The 18686-nt window shown below is 41.2% G+C and overlaps 1 protein-coding gene across 1 annotated transcript in view; it reads left to right on the forward strand.

The window, feature by feature from the left end:
- Positions 1 to 18686, forward strand: part of PALS2 (protein associated with LIN7 2, MAGUK p55 family member) — a 455393-nt gene that overhangs the window by 385764 nt on the left and 50943 nt on the right. Inside the window, exon 10 of the mRNA XM_053714151.1 lies at positions 2839 to 3041. Within this exon, the coding sequence (XP_053570126.1) occupies positions 2839 to 3041 (203 nt within the window). The remainder of the gene's footprint in view (positions 1 to 2838; positions 3042 to 18686) is intronic.

Here is an 18686-nt window from a genome sequence, read left to right on the forward strand (position 1 = left end):
TGTAACGACAGATGCCAGCCTGCTAGGCTGGGGTGCAGTCTTGAACTCCCTGAAAGCACAGGGCTTATGGTCTCGGGAGGAAGCTCTCCTTCCGATAAACATTCTAGAACTAAGAGCGATTTTCAATGCACTTCATGTGTGGCCTCAACTTGCTGCGGCCAAATTCATCAGGTTTCAGTCGGACAACATCACGACTGTAGCTTATATCAATCATCAGGGAGGAACAAGGAGTTCTCTAGCGATGATGGAGGTAACCAAAATAATCCGGTGGGCAGAGGATCACTCTTGCCATCTCTCAGCAATCCACATCCCAGGAGTAGAGAACTGGGAGGCGGATCTTCTAAGTCGTCAGACTCTTCATCCGGGGGAGTGGGAACTCTATCCGGAGGTATTCGCCCAGCTGATTCAGCTATGGGGCACACCAGAATTGGATCTGATGGCGTCTCATCAGAATGCCAAACTTCCTCGTTACGGGTCCAGGTCCCGGGATCCCAAGGCGGTACTGATAAATGCTCTAGCAGTGCCTTGGTCCTTCAATCTGGCCTATGTATTTCCATCGTTTCCTCTCCTCCCACGTCTGGTTGCCAGAATCAAGCAGGAGAGAGCTTCGGTAATTCTGATAGCTCCTGCGTGGCCACGCAGGACTTGGTATGCAGACCTAGTGGACATGTCCTCGGTTCCACCGTGGACTCTGCCAATGAGGCGGGACCTTCTAATCCAAGGTCTGTTCACGCATCCAAATCAAATTTCTCTGCGTCTGACTGCTTGAAGATTGAACGCATGATTTTATCAAAGCGTGGTTTCTCTGAATCGGTCATTGATACCCTGATTCAGGCTAGAAAGCCTGTCACCAGGAAGATTTATCATAAGATTTGGAGCAAATATCTTTATTGGTGTGAATCCAAAGGTTACTTGTGGAGTAAGATTAGGATTCCTAGAATATTATCTTTTCTCCAAGAAGGTTTGGAGAAGGGATTATCTGCTAGTTCCCTAAAAGGACAAATATCTGCTTTGTCTATTCTACTTCACAAACGTCTGGCAGATGTCCCAGACGTTAAAGCATTTAGTCAGGCTTTGGTCAGAATCAAGCCTGTATTTAAACCTGTTGCTCCGCCATGGAGTCTAAACTTAGTTCTTAAAGTTCTTCAAGGGGTTCCGTTTGAACCTATGCATTCCATAGATATTAAGCTTCTATCTTGGAAAGTTTTGTTTTTAGTAGCTATCTCTTTGGCTCGAAGAGTTTCTGAGCTATCTGCTTTACAATGTGATTCCCCTTACCTTGTTTTCCATGCAGATAAGGTGGTTTCTTCCTAAGGTTGTTTCTAATAAGAATATCAATCAAGAGATTGTGGTTCCTTCTTTGTGTCCTAATCCTTCATCTAAGAAGGAACGTCTGTTACACAATCTTGATGTGGTTCGTGCTTTAAAATTCTACTTACAAGCAACTAAAGATTTCCGTCAAACATCTTCTTTGTTTGTTTATTCTGGTAAACGGAGAGGTCAAAGGGCTACCTCTACCTCTCTTTCCTTTTGGCTGAAAAGCATCATCCGTTTGGCCTATGAGACTGCTGGACGACAGCCTCCTGAAAGGATTACTGCTCATTCTACTAGAGCTGTGGCTTCCACATGGGCTTTTAAAAATGAGGCTTCTGTTGAACAGATTTGTAAGGCGGCGACTTGGTCTTCGCTTCATACTTTTTTCAAATTTTCCAAATTCGATACTTTTGCTTCTTCGGAGGTTATTTTTGGGAGAAAGGTTCTACAAGCAGTGGTGCCTTCCGTTTAAGGTCCCTGTCTTGTCCCTCCCTTCATCCGTGTCCTAAAGCTTTGGTATTGGTATCCCACAAGTAAGGATGAATCCGTGAACTCGATACATCTTACAAGAGAAAACATAATTTATGCTTACCTGATAAATTTATTTCTGTTGTGATGTATCGAGTCCACGGCCCGCCCTGTTTTTTAAGACAGGCATATATATTTTTATTTTTAAACTTTCAGTCACCACTGCACCCTATGGTTTCTCCTTTTTCTTCCTAGCCTTCGGTCGAATGACTGGGGGGTGGAGCTAAGGGGGGAGCTATATAGGCATCTCTGCTGTGGATGCTCTCTTTCCCACTTCCTGTAGGGGAGGAGATTATCCCACAAGTAAGGATGAATCCGTGGACTCGATACATCACAAGAGAAATAAATTTATCAGGTAAGCATAAATTATGTCTTTTTCCTGCTTTCTGTTTCCAGGTTGAGAGAGCTTTCTCACGTTTGTTGAATAGTTGGGTGTATTCCATAATAGTTAAGTTTTTTTTAATTCCGTAGAACTCAGGAAGAATAACACACTTTTTTTTAAAGTGCGGGTTCTTTCTTCCAGTGCTGCAACCTTATAAACCAAGTAAAGACTCTGGTGAGCAATCCCGTAATTCATGTATAGGTTTGTCTTGTTCTACCGATTTTCTGTGATGCAAAGTTTTGATTAAAGATCTATAGCAAAACATTTGTATAACAGAATGAGAAGAAAACTTGATTTTCTTTACATATGGTTCCTCATATTTGATGTAATAGCACATGAACATATGGACTATTATGTGCATCTGTTGTCTAGTTCGATCCTCTTTCCCAATCCTCTCGCCAATATAGTCTAAAAAAGAATCCAACAACTAACCAGTGTAAAATGTTAGTTCTGAATATGAAGAATTTAAGATTTATTGATATGATGACATGCAACTAATTTGTATACTTATAAACTATGGTATATCTGAAAATCAGCGTAAGATGTAAACTAGGCTCTCTGTAATTTCTGCTGTCTAAAAAGCAAATGTTTTTTCTCATATAAATCTTATGTAGTTACATCACGCAAGCCAAGAGAAGATGAAAAAGATGGACATGCTTACAGATTTGTAATGAGATCAGAAATGGAAGCTGATGTAAAATCTGGCAAATACTTGGAACATGGAGAATATGAAGGCAATCTCTATGGCACAAAGATAGACTCCATACACGAAGTTGTAATGGCTGGGCGAACATGCATATTAGATGTCAATCCACAGGTAATTGTAATATTCAAATACTAAATGATATATATAAAAAAAATAACAAATGCCATTTAACCCATGCCAATTGATATAGGCTTTACACTAGTCAGCATTATTTAAAGGGACAGTCTAGTCAAAATTAAACTTTCATGATTCAGATAGGACATGCAATTTTAAACAACTTTCCAATTTACTTTTATCATCAAATTTGCTTTGTTCTCTTTGTATTATTTGTTTAAAGCTAAACCTAGGTAGACTAATAAGCCAATATTTAAGCCCTTGAAGGCCATTTATTTTAGTGCATTTTGACAGTTTTTCACAATTATACAATGCTAGCTCATGTTTGCCATATAGAAAACATTGTGCTCACTCCCATGAAGTTATTTATGAGTCAGCACTGCTTGGCTAAAATGCATGTCTTTCAAAGGAACTAAGAAAAGGGGGCGTACTACAGAGGCTTAGATATAAGGTAATCAGAGGTAGAAATGTATTAATATAACAGTGTTGGTTATGCAAAACTGGGCAATGGGTAATAAAGGCATTATCTACCTTTTTAAACAATAGAAATTCTGGAGTAGAATGACCATTTTAAGAGGAAATATATTATAAAATATAATATAAAACCATATCAAACTCAATTTATGAATTATACAATGTACTATTTTCTTATCTTCTTGTACCTCGTTAAATTGTAATTTGTATTTGCTTTTTATGTTACTGACCATTTCTTTCATGTAATTGGCAAGAGTCCATGAGCTAGTGACGTATGGGATATACATTCCTACCAGGAGGGGCAAAGTTTCCCAAACCTCAAAATGCCTATAAATACACCCCTCACCACACCCACAAATCAGTTTTACAAACTTTGCCTCCTATGGAAGTGGTGAAGTAAGTTTGTGCTAGATTCTACCTTGATATGCGCTCCGCAGCAGGTTGGAGCCCGGTTTTCCTCTCAGTGTGCAGTGAATGTCAGAGGGATGTGAGGAGAGTATTGCCTGTTTGAATTCAATGATCTCCTTCTACGGGGTCTATTTCATAGGTTCTCTGTTATCGGTCGTAGAGATTCATCTCTTACCTCCCTTTTCAGATCGACGATATACTCTTATATATATATATATACCATTTCCTCTGCTGATTTTCGTTTCAGTACTGGTTTGGCTTTCTACAAACATGTAGATGAGTGTCCTGGGGTAAGTAAGTCTTATTTTCTGTGACACTCTAAGCTATGGTTGGGCACTTTTTTAATAAAGTTCTAAATATATGTATTCAAACATTTATTTGCCTTGACTCAGGATGTTCAACATTCCTTATTTTCAGACAGTCAGTTTCATATTTGGGATAATGCATTTGAATCAATCATTTTTCTTACCTTAAAAATTTGACTTTTTTTCCCTGTGGGCTGTTAGGCTCGCGGGGGCTGAAAATGCTTCATTTTATTGCGTCATTCTTGGCGCAGACTTTTTTGGCGCAAAAAATCTTTTCTGTTTCCAGCGTCATACGTGTTGCCGGAAGTTGCGTCATTTTTTGACGTTCTTTTGCGCCAAAAATGTCGGCGTTCCGGATGTGGCGTCATTTTTGGCGCCAAAAGCATTTAGGCGCCAAATAATGTGGGCGTCTTATTTGGCGCTAAAAAAATATGGGCGTCGCTTTTGTCTCCACATTATTTAAGTCTCATTTTTCATTGCTTCTGGTTGCTAGAAGCTTGTTCCTTGGCATTTTTTCCCATTCCTGAAACTGTCATTTAAGGAATTTGATCAATTTTGCTTTATATGTTGTTTTTTCTCTTACATCTTTCTTCTTTTGTTCTTCCGACCTGGACTGTAATTTCAACAGATCCAAGTCTTACAGGTTGGGGAGCTGTGTGGGGATCTCTGACGGTACAAGGGGTTTGGGAATCTCAGGAGGTGAGATTACCGATCAATATTTTGGAACTCCGTGCAATTTTCAGAGCTCTTCAGTCTTGGCCTCTTCTGAAGAGAGAATCGTTCATTTGTTTTCAGACAGACAATGTCACAACTGTGGCATACATCAATCATCAAGGAGGGACTCACAGTCCTCAGGCTATGAAAGAAGTATCTTGAATTCTGGTTTGGGCGGAATCCAGCTCCTGAGAGTAAAGATTTTGAATTTTTCTATTCTAGCTCGCAGAGCCTTAGGGTTAAAGCCTTGGTCTGCGGATGTGTCCACTACTCTAAGCTTCTGTACCTTATCAGATAGCGCAGCATGCTAAGACACTGTGGCGAAGTTCTGTAACAACCCAAGGGTTGCAGGTCGAATCCCCGGCGAGGTATTTCATCTTTCGGAGGTCGGTAAGATGAGCAGCGCCTTGAGACCCTTACGGGTGATTAGCCGTATACAAGTATCCCATACATACATTCATAATTTTTCGTTTTCAAGGGAAGAAAAAGCCTGGCCTGTCGAAGATTATCTCTCATGGGAGGTATGGGTCTTTTTCTCCCTCAGGATAAGAGAAACAATTTAAAGGGACGACAGGACACCTTTCATTCCTTTAGAAATTTCAAGGGAAATTATTTCTCTCTTGCCTCCAAACAGGAACAGACAAAACCTGCATGGAGACCCAATCAATTTTGGAAAACAATCCACAAAGCCTGCTGTTGAAACAAGGACCGCATGAAGGGCATGCCCCCGATCCGGGATCGGATTTTGTAGGGGCACACTTTCCGTCTTCGCTCAAGCTTGGGTTTGAGATGCTCAGAATCCCTGGGCAATAGAAAATAGTGTCCCAGGGATACAATTTAGAGTTCAAGAGTTTTCCTCCCAGAGGCAGGTTTCTGATTTTAAGATTATCTGCAGATCAGACAAAAGGTGAGGCGTTCTTACACTGTGTAGGAGACTTCTCAGACCTGGGAGTGATTGACTAGTTCCAATTCAGGTGCAGGGTCTGGGTTTTGTATTCCAATCGGATTGTGGTTCCCAAGAAAAGAGGGAACCTTCATACCGCTTTTTGTAGATCTTAAGAGTCTAAGCAAATTTCTTAGTGTAGCTATTCATTCCATTATTCCCTTGATTCAAGAGGGTTAATTTATGACAACTGAGGATTTAGAGGACGCGTACCTTCTTGTGACATTCACAAGAATCCTCTCAAGTTCTATGGTTCAGTTCGTGGACATTGCAGTGGCATCCTATCTGGACGACATTCTAGTTTAGGTGCCTTCCTTACAGCAAGCAAGATTTCACACGGACATATTGTTATGCTTCCCGCGATTTCTCGGGTGGAAGGTAAATTTGGAAAAGAGTTCCTTAGTTTCATGCACAAGGGTAACTTTCTGGGACAAATAATTGATTTTATATCCATGAAGGTTTTTTCTGGGATGTCAGGAAATCAGAGATTATCAATACTTGTCTAGTCCTTCAGTCCACTCCTCGGTCTTCAGTGGCTCAGTGCATGGAGGTAATCGGGCTGATAGTGGCGGCAATGGACTTATTCAGTTTGCTCGGTTCCATTTCAGACCTCTGCAGTTAAGCATGCTCCGCCAATGGGTCGGAGATTATATGGATTTTTCTCCTCAAATCCTTCTGGAGCAGGAGACAAAGGATTCTCTTCAATGGTGGTTGTCTCTGGATCATCTCTCCCAGGGAACCTGTTTTCGCAGACCGTCTTGGGTGATGGGACAACAGACGTCGGCTTTCTAAGGTGGGGAGCAGTTTGGGGCTCACCAAGGGTTCAGGGGTTTTGGACTCAGACAGAGTCTGTTCGTCCTATAAGCTTTCTGGAGCTGTGAGCAATTTACAATGTTCTTCCGTTCTTCTTACCTGCCCTCAGTTAGCCTTGGTCTAGTTTATCAGGTTCCAGTCGATTAAGATTACGTCTGTGGTCTACATCAGTCATCATGGAGGAACAAGGAGTTCCTTGACGATGACAGAAGGTATCCAAAATAATTCAGTAGGCGTAGGCCTGTTCTTGCTGTCTGTTGGCGATTCACATCCCAGGGGGGACAACTGGGAGGTGGATTTCCTGAGCGGGCAGATCTTTCTTCTAGGGGAGTGGGAACTCCATCCGGAAGTGTTCTCCAGTCTGATTCTCAGGGATCAGCCAAGGTTAGATCTCATGGCATCGCGGCAGAATTCAGAGATTCGGATTGAGATCCAGGGACCTTCAGGCGGAACTGTTAGAAGCTCTGATGGCCCTTGGACCTTTAATCTAGCATACCTGTTTTCCTTTGTTGCTCTTCCTCCTTCAAACAGGTAAGGGCCTCGGTGATTCTCATATCACCGGCCTGGCCTTGCCGGATTTGGTATGTATATCTGGTGGGCATCTCTACCATCTTAGGGACTTCTGTTGAGGAGAGACCTTCTGTTTCCGGGGCCTTTCCTTCACCCTAATCTAGTTTCTCTGAAGCTGTCTGCTTAGAGATTGAACGCTTACTTTTATCCGAGCGGGGGTTTTCTGATTCGGTCATAGAGACCATGATTCAGGCTCGTAGGCCTTTATCTAGAAGGATTTTCCATAAGATTTGTTGTAAATATCTTTTCTGGTGTGTATCCAAGTGCTACTCATGGAGTAGAGTTAGGATTCCTAGGATTTTGTCTTTTCTCCAAGAGTTCTCTAAGGGGTCAAATCTAGTCCTTTTCTATTTTGTTACACATCCGTCTGGCAGATGTTCCATCCTTTTGTCAGGCTTTGATCAGGATCTGGCCTGTGTTCAAACCAGTTACTCCTCTATGGAGTCTTATTTAATTTTCAATGTTCAAGGGGCTCCGTTTGAGCCTATGCATTTCTTAGATATTAAGTTATTATCTTGGAAGGTTTGATTTCTTGTGGCAATTTCTTCTGCTCGGAGAGTGTCATAACTCTCGGCTTTGCAGTATGAGTCTCCTTATCTTATTTTCCATGCAGATAAGATAGTTTTACGTACCAAATTAGGATTTCTTCCTAAGGTTGTTTCTAATCGGAACATTAATCAGGAGATTGTTGTGCATTCCTTGAGTCCTAGTCCTTCTTCTAAGAAGGAAAGACTTTTGCACAATTTGGATGTGGTCCGTGCTTTACAGTTTTTGCCTGCAGGGGTCTAAGGACTTTCGTCAGTCTTTTTCTTTGTTTGTGTTTTCTCAGGAAAACGCAAAGGACAGAAAGCTACGGCACTGTTTTTCTTTTTGGCTGTAGGGCATCATACGTTTTGTATATGAGACTGCTGGACAGCAGCCTCCTGAGAGAGTTACGGCTCATTCCACGAAGGCTGTTGCTTCATGGCATTCAAACATGAAGTTTCTGTGGAACAGATTTACAAGGCTGCAACTTGGTCCTATCTTCACACTTTTTCAAAATTTTACAAATTTGACCTTTTTTGCCTCGGCTGAGGCTGTTTTTGGGAGAAAGGTTCTTCAAGCAGTGGTGCCTTCCATTTAAGTTCCCTGTCTTGTCCCTCCCGTATCATCTGTGTACTCTAGCTTGGGTATTGAATCCCATTAGTAGTTAAGATGATCCGTGGACTCATCGTGTCATAAAAAAAGAAAAGAAAATGTATGCTTACCTGATAAATTTATTTATTTTTAGACACGATGAGTCCACGGCCCGCCCTCTTCTTTTAGACAGGTTGTGAGTTATTATAAACTTCAGACACCCCTGCACCTTGGCTTTTCCTTTCTCTTCCTAGCTTCGATCGAATGACTGGAGAGGGAGGGAAGGGAGGAGCTATTTAACAGTTCTGCTGTGGTGCTCTTTGCCTCCTCCTGCTGACCAGGAGGTGAATATCCCATTAGTAATTAAGATGATCTGTGGACTCATCATGTCAAAAAATAAATAAATTTTATCAGGTAAGCATTTTTTTTTTTTAAGGTAGTAAGGGCATCTTTGATGAGGATCCCTTGTATGTCAAAAGGGATCAGTCATATGGTTCTGCAGCTCTGTTGTTGGAAGACTTAAGCAACCGTATTTCCCTGTCAAGTGGCTAATTGTGTCAGCACCAGGACCTTTGATGATCATCTGAAGTTCCAGGGAATACACCGAAGTGGATTGTGCCCAGTGATTTGCAAGTGACTACTTTTGGGAGACAGGGGGAGAGGCAGGCCCTACATCTGCACCATATTCCACAGAATAGCCATTTTTTATTGTTTTATATGTGGCCTGGCATCAGCACCATATACCATATAATTTTCTGATCTCCTCACCTTAATACAAATAGGAGCTTATCTGTGTTTTACCTGCTCATAATCTTTGTTGTCTTGCTCCAGTATTATAAGGTGCATGAAAATTTGAAGCATCCAGTCCAATATATTTTCACTGATCTACTTAAATGCTATGTTTTTTATTCTCATGGATACAGCGTCCCACTGATCCTTCTTTAAAGTAATCATGAAGGGGGAGACCTCTGTGGGCCGATTCAAAGTTAAAAAACAACTCCAATTTTTTTTTTTTTTTTTAAATCAGTCATAGATATGTTAGTCTCAGAAGCCCATTTACTAATTGGTGCAACTCAGAACTCATTGCAATACATTACCAGTCAACAGTCAGTGCCACTGCTGCTATATTTATTTGTGCAGTCACCCACGGTACTGACCTGAGCTCTAAGACTGGTGACTCCAGTCCGTTTTCACTGCCAGTCTGCCACTGATAGATGTGAAGACTTTGCCTAACCCGGCTGATCACATGCGTGCGTGCAGCTGGCTGGTGGAAAACGCTGGTCACTTGACCTCGGCGGTAAGCCGCACAGAAAAGATCAATTTTTTTTTTTTTAAATACACACAGTCAGTGCAGTGGCCGTGGGCAAGTGCCACCCCCCAAAATGTACCGCTCTAGGCTTGGGCCTTGTTGGCCTAGACCTTAATACGTCCCTGCTCTCCGAGGTAAGAAAGGATCTTGCGACAACAAATGAGAGATTAGAAACTATTGAGCACAAACAAGAAGATATATCTGTTGGTCAAACTAATCTCTTGAGCTACATCTAAATGCTAGCAGATCAGCTTTCACATTTCGAAGACAAAATGTCAGACTCGGAAGACAGTTCCTGCCGTAATAATTTGTCTACGAGGGATCCTAGAAACAATCCTGAATGCGGAACTGTCATCATATTTAACAGTATATACACATATCACATCAGCCCAAAGGTCTCTCACCTGAACAACCACAAGATGTAATAGTCCGCTTGCACTTTTACACAGATGAGGATCACATTCAAAGAGCAACTCTCCAGAAACCTTATCTGTCAGGTAAATTTGCAGGAATACAGATATTTTTGCAGATTTGTCAATGCAAACTTTGCAGCAAAGAAATTACTAAAACCCTCAGGAATCATAATATCTGGTACTGTTGGGGTTATCCCACTAAGCTACTATTAACAAGGGGTAATCAGGTGCATACTATTACAACCAATCTACATCGGATTCATCTTCTGAAAACTTGGAACATTTCCTTACAGTCATCATTGGCTGTTGTAAGTGGCCCACCATAAAGGACTCTATGAGCCACTGCTCCTAATTGGGAACTCACGCCTCAAAGAGAAAGACGAGACATAGACTCTGACTAACTCCTTAGGATATATGGCAGGTAATACTGCCATGGACCCATGTTCCGGACACATTCTTCATATTTTCATGTGTGAGACAGATATAATTTTCCCTGTTAAAGGTACAGTCTACACTAGACGTTTTGTTTAAAAAGATAGATAATCCCTTTTTCTTTCCTAAGATATGGTGAATCCACAACGTCCTCAATTACTAGTGGGAATATTACTCCTGGCCAGCAGGAGGAGGCAAAGAGCACCCAGCATAGCTGTTAAGTATCACTCCCCTTCCCGCAAACCCCAGTCATTCTCTTTGCCTCTGACAATGGAGGAGGTGAAGTGCTGGTGTCTGAAGAAAATTGGATTTCTTTTGCTACAAGCAAGTTTTTTGGGTCTAGCCGTAGTCCACATTAGTCTCTTCAGTAGGGCAGTGGTGGCTTTAAAGCTTTAAAGTTAGGAACTTGTAAAATGGCCCATGCTGCGTTATCCTAACATATTTGCTTCCCATGGTATAGCAAGCCAGAGTAGGTTTACTCTGTTCTTTCTTTTTCCACAGGTCTCTATGAGGAGTATGTGTCCTCTCATACCGTGTAAGCTGTCCTCCTGCCGGACGACTAGATGTAAGTAAGTGCGTTTTTGTCTTCTAGTAGGGAGACTATGCACTTTAAAGAATTCTGCAAAATTTGATTGGGACAAAATATATCCTAGTTAGTGACCCCGACTCCTTCTCCGACATGAGAATGGAGCGGAGGGGCTTGTATACAGTCAGTGTATCTAGCAACTGTATTTTTATGGGGACACACAATGTTGCCCAGGTATTCCAAGTATTAGTTACATGTCGCCAGCATATGAATGTTATCAGAACGCAGTACTAAAGCTGCTGACCTGCTCAGATAAATGACAAAATGGACCTGGCGTATCCTGCATATATACGACAGCCAAGTACCATGTACATATGCTCAGGATAGTTTTTTTCTTTACTTATGGAATTATTTTATTCATAACTGTTCCGTTAAAATTCATGGTGCATGGTGCCTTATGTAGAAGGGGACTTTTCTACTTTGGCTAAGAGAACTACAATTCCTATAGAGGAGAGCTGCTCCTTTACGGATCCCATGGACAAGAAGCTGGAGGATTATTTGATCATCTTGGTTTTCAATGGAAACCTGCAGTTTGTATTGCTACTATTTTCAAGTGCGGCTTCCTTTTGGTGCAGGGCCTTGTCTAAATATACTGGGAGCCAAGATATCTGTCTTTGCTGTGCTAGAACGTTGGGTGTTGTGGCTGAAATCTTGGTCAGCTGATGTTTCCTCCAAGTCCAAGCTTTTGGCGTTTCCTTACAGGGTAGGTCCTTGTTTGGACCTGGTCTAGCAGAAATAATTTTTGATTTTACGGGTGGAAAAGGGTCTTTTCTACCACAAGTTAAGAAGTATAGACCTAAAAGGACGTCAGAGTAATTTTACTTCCTTTTGTAACTTCACAGTAAAGTCTTCCTCTTCCAAGAATTAACAGTCCAAGTCTTCTTGGAAACCCAATCAGTCTTGGAACAAGGGAAAGCAATCAAAGAAACCCACAGCTGAGTCTACAGCAGCGTGAAGGGTTTACACCTGATCCGGGATCGGATCATGTGGGGGACATACTTTCTCATTTTATCAAGCATGGATATGAAATGTCCCAGATACTTGGGCTGTGGTGTTGTATCTCAGGGTTCAGTCTTGTTTTCAAGACCTATACCAGGACCTCTCAAGATTATCTGCAGTCCAGATTAAGAGAGGCGTGGAATGATACCTGATGACAATAGGCCTGAAGGATGTTCCCATCCACAGGGATCTTCATGTTCCCATCCACAGGGATATTTTCATGTTCCTGAGATCACCTTTCTAGGCTAACATTTTTAGTTGGTGGCTCTTATGTTTGGCCTTGTCACAGCTCCCAGAATTTTAATTGTAGTGGCGCCCTACCTGTATGTTATGTTGGTCCAGGCGTTATCTGTTCAACAAGCAAACTCTCATACAGAGATCTTGTTGTCTTTTCTTTGTTTCCACAGATGGAAACTGAGCCTGGAAAAGTTCTCTTGTTCCAGTTACAAGGGTAGTTTTCTTAGGGACCATAATAGATTCCCTATCTATGACAATATTTCTGACAGAGGTCAGAAAGTCAAAGTTTCTTTCCTCTTGCCTCTCCCTGCAGTCTACTGTTTGGCCATCAGTGGCTCAATGTATGGAGGTAATTGGTCTGATGGTCGCTTCCATGGACATCATCCCTTTGCTCGATCCCATTTGAGAGCTCTGCAGTTATGCATGCTCAGACAATGGAACGGAGAATTTGGATTTATCTCAGAGGATAGATCTAGACCAGTTGACAAGAGACTCTCTCCCATGGTGGTTTTCTCAGGAGCATCTGTCTCAGGGCACAGGCTTCCAGAGTCCTTCCTGGGTGATTGTGACCACGAACGCCAGCCAGCTGGGCTGGGGAGCAGTCTGGGACTCTTTAAAAGACTGGACTCGGAAGGAGTCTGCTCTCCCCATAAACATCTTGTAGTTGATAGCAATTTAGAATGCTCTGATGGCTTGGCCTTCAGTTGTCCTTAAGTTTTTCAGGTTCCAGTTGGACTATATCATCTCAGTGGCTTACATCAACCACCAAGGAGGAACTTGGAGTTCCTTAGCCATGAAGGAGGTGGCTCGGATTGTTCTGTGGGTGGAAGCTCACAATTGCTGTCTATCTGTCATTCACATTCCAGGAGTGGACAACTGGGAAGTGGATTTCCTGAGCAGAAATAAATTTCATTCCAGGGAGTGGGCTCTCCATCCGGAGGTGTTTTCCAGGTTAACCCTCAAATGAGGGATGCCGGGTCTTGGCAGAACGCCAAGCTTCCAAGGTAAAGTTCAAAGTCAAGAGATCCACAGGCTGCCCTGATAGATGCTCTGGCGGTTCCTTGGAATTTCGGTTTAGCATACATGTTTCCCCCGTTTGCTCTCCTTCCACGAGCCATTGCTCGTATCAAACAGGAGAGAGCATCAGTAATTCTTATAGCTCCTGTGTGGCCTCGCAGGATCTGTATGCAGACATAGTGAAGATGTCATCTCTTCCTCCTTGAAGGTTGCCGCTGAGGAAGGATCTTCTAACTCAGGGTCCATTCCTTCTCCCAAATCTCATTTCTCTTAAGCTGACTGCTTGGAGATTGAACGCTTAGTTCTGTCTAAGCATGGTTTTTTCTAAATCGGTCATTGAGACCATGATTCAGGCTTGTAAACCTGTTACTAGAAAGATTTACCCTAAGGTATGGCGTAAATACCTTTATTGGTGTGAATCTAAGGGCTACTCTTGGAGTAGGATCAGGATTCCTAGGATTTTGTATTTTCTCCAATAAGGTCTAGAGAAGGGATTGTCAGTCAGTACTCTGAAAGGTCAGATTTCTGCATGATCTATTCTGTTACATAAACGTCTGGCGGATGTACCAGACGTTCAATCTTTTTGTCAGGCCCTGGTCAGAATCAGGCCTGTGTTTAAGTCTGTTTCTCCTCCTTGGAGCCTTAACCTTGTTCTTAAAGTTTTGCAGCAGGCTCCGTTTGAGCCTTTACATTCCATAGATATTAAGTTATTATCTTAGAAGGTTTTGTTTCTTTTTGCTTTTTCTTCTGCTCGAAAAGTTTCAGAACTCTCGGCCTTGTAGTCTGATTCGCCTTGCCTTATTTTTTATGCTGATAAGGCGGTTACCAGCAGCCCTGGAAAAATTTGAAGACCAGCCCTATTTTCTGTTGAGTCGGTAGAATTCACAGGCCCCATTTTTCTTAAAGAGGATTACTGGGATACTCCTTCCCCAATATTTCTTTCAGAATTAAATTATATTACTTTATTATATTATTTCCCATCGGGAAATCTCCTGGTATCCTGGTAGGCCAATCCGGCCCTGGCGGTTACTCGTACTAAGTTTGGTTTTCTTCCTAAAGTAGTTTAGGATAGGAATGTTAATCAGGAAATTGTTTTTCCTTCCCTATGTCCTAATCCTTCTTCTCATAAGGGACGTTACAACCTGGATGTTGTGCATGCTCAAAAAATTCTACCTACAGGCGACTATAGATTTTCTCCAGTCCTATGTCCTGTTTGTTTGTTTCTCTGGAAAGCGTTAAGGTCAGAAGGCGACTGCTACTTCTCTTTCTCTCTGGTTGAGAAGTATAATTTGTTTTGCTTATGAGACTGCTGGACAGCAGACTGCTGAGAGAATTATGATTCATTTCACGAGGGCTGTCTCCTCTTCTTGGGCTTTCAAAAATGAAGCTTCTGTGGAACAGATTTGCAAGGCTGTAACTTAGTCCTCTTTGCATACTTTTTCCAAATTTGATAGTTTTGCCTCGGCCGAGGCTTCTTTTGGGAGAAAGGTTCTTCAAGCGGTGGTGCCTTCTGTTTAAGTCTGCCTGTCTTGTTCTCCCTCCCTTTTCATTCCGTGTCCTCTAGCTTGGGTATTGGTTCCCACTAGTAATTGAGGACGTCGTGGACTCACCATATCTTAGGGAAGAAAACTAAATGTATGCTTAGCTGACACATTTTTTTCTTTCCAGATATGGTGAGTCCACGACCTACCTAGGTTTAGCGTCCTACATATTAGCATATGACCTAGCTAGGTTTAGCTTTCAACTAAGAATACCAAGAGAACAAAGCAAAATTGATGATAAAAGTCAATTTGAAAGTTATTTAAAATGACATTCCCTATCTGAATCTTTAACGTTTATTTTTGACTAGACTGTCCCTTTAACCTGTTCTTGTTTACATGTTGAAATATAGATGTGATGTTTGCTTCTTCATTTAGGTGTTCTACCTCCTGGTTTTCTAGATAATGGTTAGCTTTATTAATCAGGTTATATTCTTCTTTCTCTTTTATGGTTTGTTGTTCTGCAATCAGTAAGTCCTAGTATAGGGTAGCCCCCAGGGATAGGAAAAGATAGCAGACAAGGGAGAATCCCCCCATCGACATCCCCTGGCATGCACTGGTTTGGGTCCTTTATGTCTCCCCATTTTATTTATTTATTTATTTACTCATACAATTTGTCATATTTGATTTTTCATTTTACACATTATGGAGCACTTAATTGCTGGCTGGTTTCGACTTAAACCACACCACATTACTGACTTAGAATTACTTTGGTGTTTCAGTCTTATCCAGTAACAAATTAAACGATTTACTGCAATTACTAAAATTGCCTTTAGTTGTACCTAATGTGTATCGGCCTGAAGCTTTGTATTTCTTCTAATTTTTCCTTGTCACAGGGAAATAGATCTAGGAGTCACCTGCGGAACACAACACAAACTGTATCATTTTAATTACTTTTATAGGTACTCTCGAAACATCATATTGCTTTTGTTAATTTGTTGTTTTGTTTTGTTTTTTTTGTTTTTTGTTTTTTTCTCGTCAATAATATGATTATTAAACAAAGCCCATAATTTACAACTGACACACAAAGGAGAAGAACAGTTTCACAGGTAAACTCACGTGTTTGGAATTATATAAACAGGTCCTGTGTATTGGAATACTAACCTCTTTTACAACTATGACATTACTTCCCAAACCAACAAGTTGTAACTCATGGACAAGTAGAGAGAAATATGGGGAATATATAAAACTTAAAAATAGCATTGTTTAGATCAGTTATGTCATAGAAAGTAGTGAAGGGTGGGGGGATATCCTTAACCGCTATATTGCAACCAGTAGATAAAATAACATAGGGAGAAATACTAGGGAATCTGCGTTCCTTTGTTTACTTAGTAAACTAACCCCGGGGGAGGGCGGAGCCGGAGCATCAATACCTCTGAACCTATAACCATCGGTTAAACAATGTGCCTGGGGTAGTGTCTATAGAATAGAGTTAAGAAAGTTCTAGGGCGCAGAAAAATGAGGTGTAAGCATAGCGCTGCTTATGTCTCAGAAGGAGTTCACTGTATCCAAATATGGACTAGTACAAATTATAGTCTATAATGTCATGGAGCTGTGAAGCTAGCTATTGTGCAAACCAACATATACATAGAGATCATTCAACCTATAGTATATCATCTGTCTTATTGAAACAAGATCTTTAACCTATAACTAAGACGAGCAGACTGAACTCAGTCATTATTAAAGCTGCGAATTGGGTGCTAGTGTGATTTTTTAGCTTTTCATAGCAAATATATAAACTTATTTCAACAGGTCATCATAAGCCTTAATATAAGTCTAACAGGGCCAATGAGGTATTAACTAATAAGAACAAACAAAACCACTCTAACAAATCAGTGCAAACAGTAGGCACAAATCTATACTGATAAACAGTATACATGTTTCTGACACATACAGTATGTTTCTCGCAGAAAGCAGAACTATTAAGTAACGTAAATCCAATGCATAGCCGCTCTAGAAATTCTCACAAAATTCCAATATCACCTAAAGCAGGATGACAGATAGTAATGTGTACATATGGCAATAAAGAACAGTGTCAAAATGCAAGTTGGTAACTCCAGTTCGTCTATAGACCCACAAATTAGGCCATGTCTTCAAAGCCTCCAAACATATGATAGTATCCCCTAGTTTTGCTTCCATTGATTAATATATTTTGGCCTTTCTCTCAGAGAAAGGAACTAAAATATGTGAATATGGTTAATGTTTGGATAGTGTTCCTCTTGTTTTGTTTTTTTTTCTTCTTCAAAACTGCAATTTTTTTTGTGCGCTAGAACTGGCACTGTGGGAGTTTATGGGACAGTGCTTAGTGTGGTGTGGGTGTGCAATGTTCTCACACTGCATAGCATAACAATAAGGTTTGCTGGTCAAAAGCAAGATTTAGTGTGTGCCTCTTTTTTGTCTTGTATGGACTGAACAGTGTTAGAATTGAATCTTCAATCTTCTCCTTGGGTGTGGTTTTTGGATCAGATAGCTTTTGTTTAGCTATGTTGTTTTTTGGTTTTGCTATTTGTTTTTTTTAACAGCTAAATCTACTAAATTGTGCTTTATTAGGTTCTTGATTAAGACCCTCATAGTTGACAGCTCCAACATGTTTAGCATATCCTTCTAGACATAAAATTTGAAAAGGGTCTGTTTTTCTGCCTAAACTGACAATTGCAGATGGTAAAAAAATTAAGTCTAATGCACAGTTTGCTGATTCTTTCTTTTCCAGGGTCTTTGCAATATTGGAAAGCTCACCTAGAAATCTAATTCAAACCCTTATATGGCAGTAACTGAAAATGAGCCTATCTAATCTTGATAATCAGGCCATTTCCTTTAAATCCCTTCTTCAAGAGGCAGGTTACAACTTTTATTTTAAGGAAATATGGTTAGTTGCCCAGGGATGTCTGAGTAGGATCCATCTGGTTTGACATGGTTAGATGGGGTGAAGATCACTTTGGTGTATGAGACAGTCCGGGAGTCCCCACCCCCCACCCCGATCTCCCACACAGGCACGGTTCCAGTTGATCTCCCATCTAGTAGTGGATACTCCTGAGCTGCATTGGTTGATGTTATCGACCGCTTCCTGGCCACTTGAACGGCAACGTTATCATAGAGAGTGTAGCCCTTCTTCTTAGGTCTTGCCATGCAGTATGTCGGTTGTAAAGCAAGCGGTAAAAGCCTCTGTGTGTGTGTGTGTGTGTGTAGGCACCATTGGAAAGCCAGCAACTTCAGGCTTGTCTTGTGCAGGAGCGCTCTGTCATCTTTATACCCGGGCAGCATTCGGAACAGAGTGGCTGTCAGACCGGCTCACTGGGAGCCATGATGGTGCCAGTGCACAGCCCGGAGTCAGCAAGTATGTTCAAGAGCAGAAGTCTAGCATAAGCTATCTCTTAACATCTGGGTTTACTTAGTATTGAAGGTGAAATCTGAATATACCCCAAGTTGTTCAGTTATATTTTACCTACTGTTATAAAAACACTTATTTTTATATTATACTTAGCAATGTTATAATCATAGGGGTCACATATCGCAATTGTTTTTATAAAGCTCTGCAGTGTGTGCAACTCTATACACTTAGTTTTGTGATACAACAGTGTCTACAATTTTTTTTATTACTGCAACATACATTTGCCCCTTATTGATGGTTTGTAATTTATTAAGAAGAATCTTGTAGATATAGCTCTCTTTCTCCCTCCCCTCTATAAAGTATTAGATTGTGGGATCTTTGTCATATTAGTCAGCCATGAGATTGATGAAAGGAACTGAATGAAAGGAGCGCGCAGGGAC

Source organism: Bombina bombina, chromosome 5 (assembly GCF_027579735.1).
Source record: "Bombina bombina isolate aBomBom1 chromosome 5, aBomBom1.pri, whole genome shotgun sequence".
Lineage (NCBI taxonomy): Eukaryota > Metazoa > Chordata > Amphibia > Anura > Bombinatoridae > Bombina > Bombina bombina.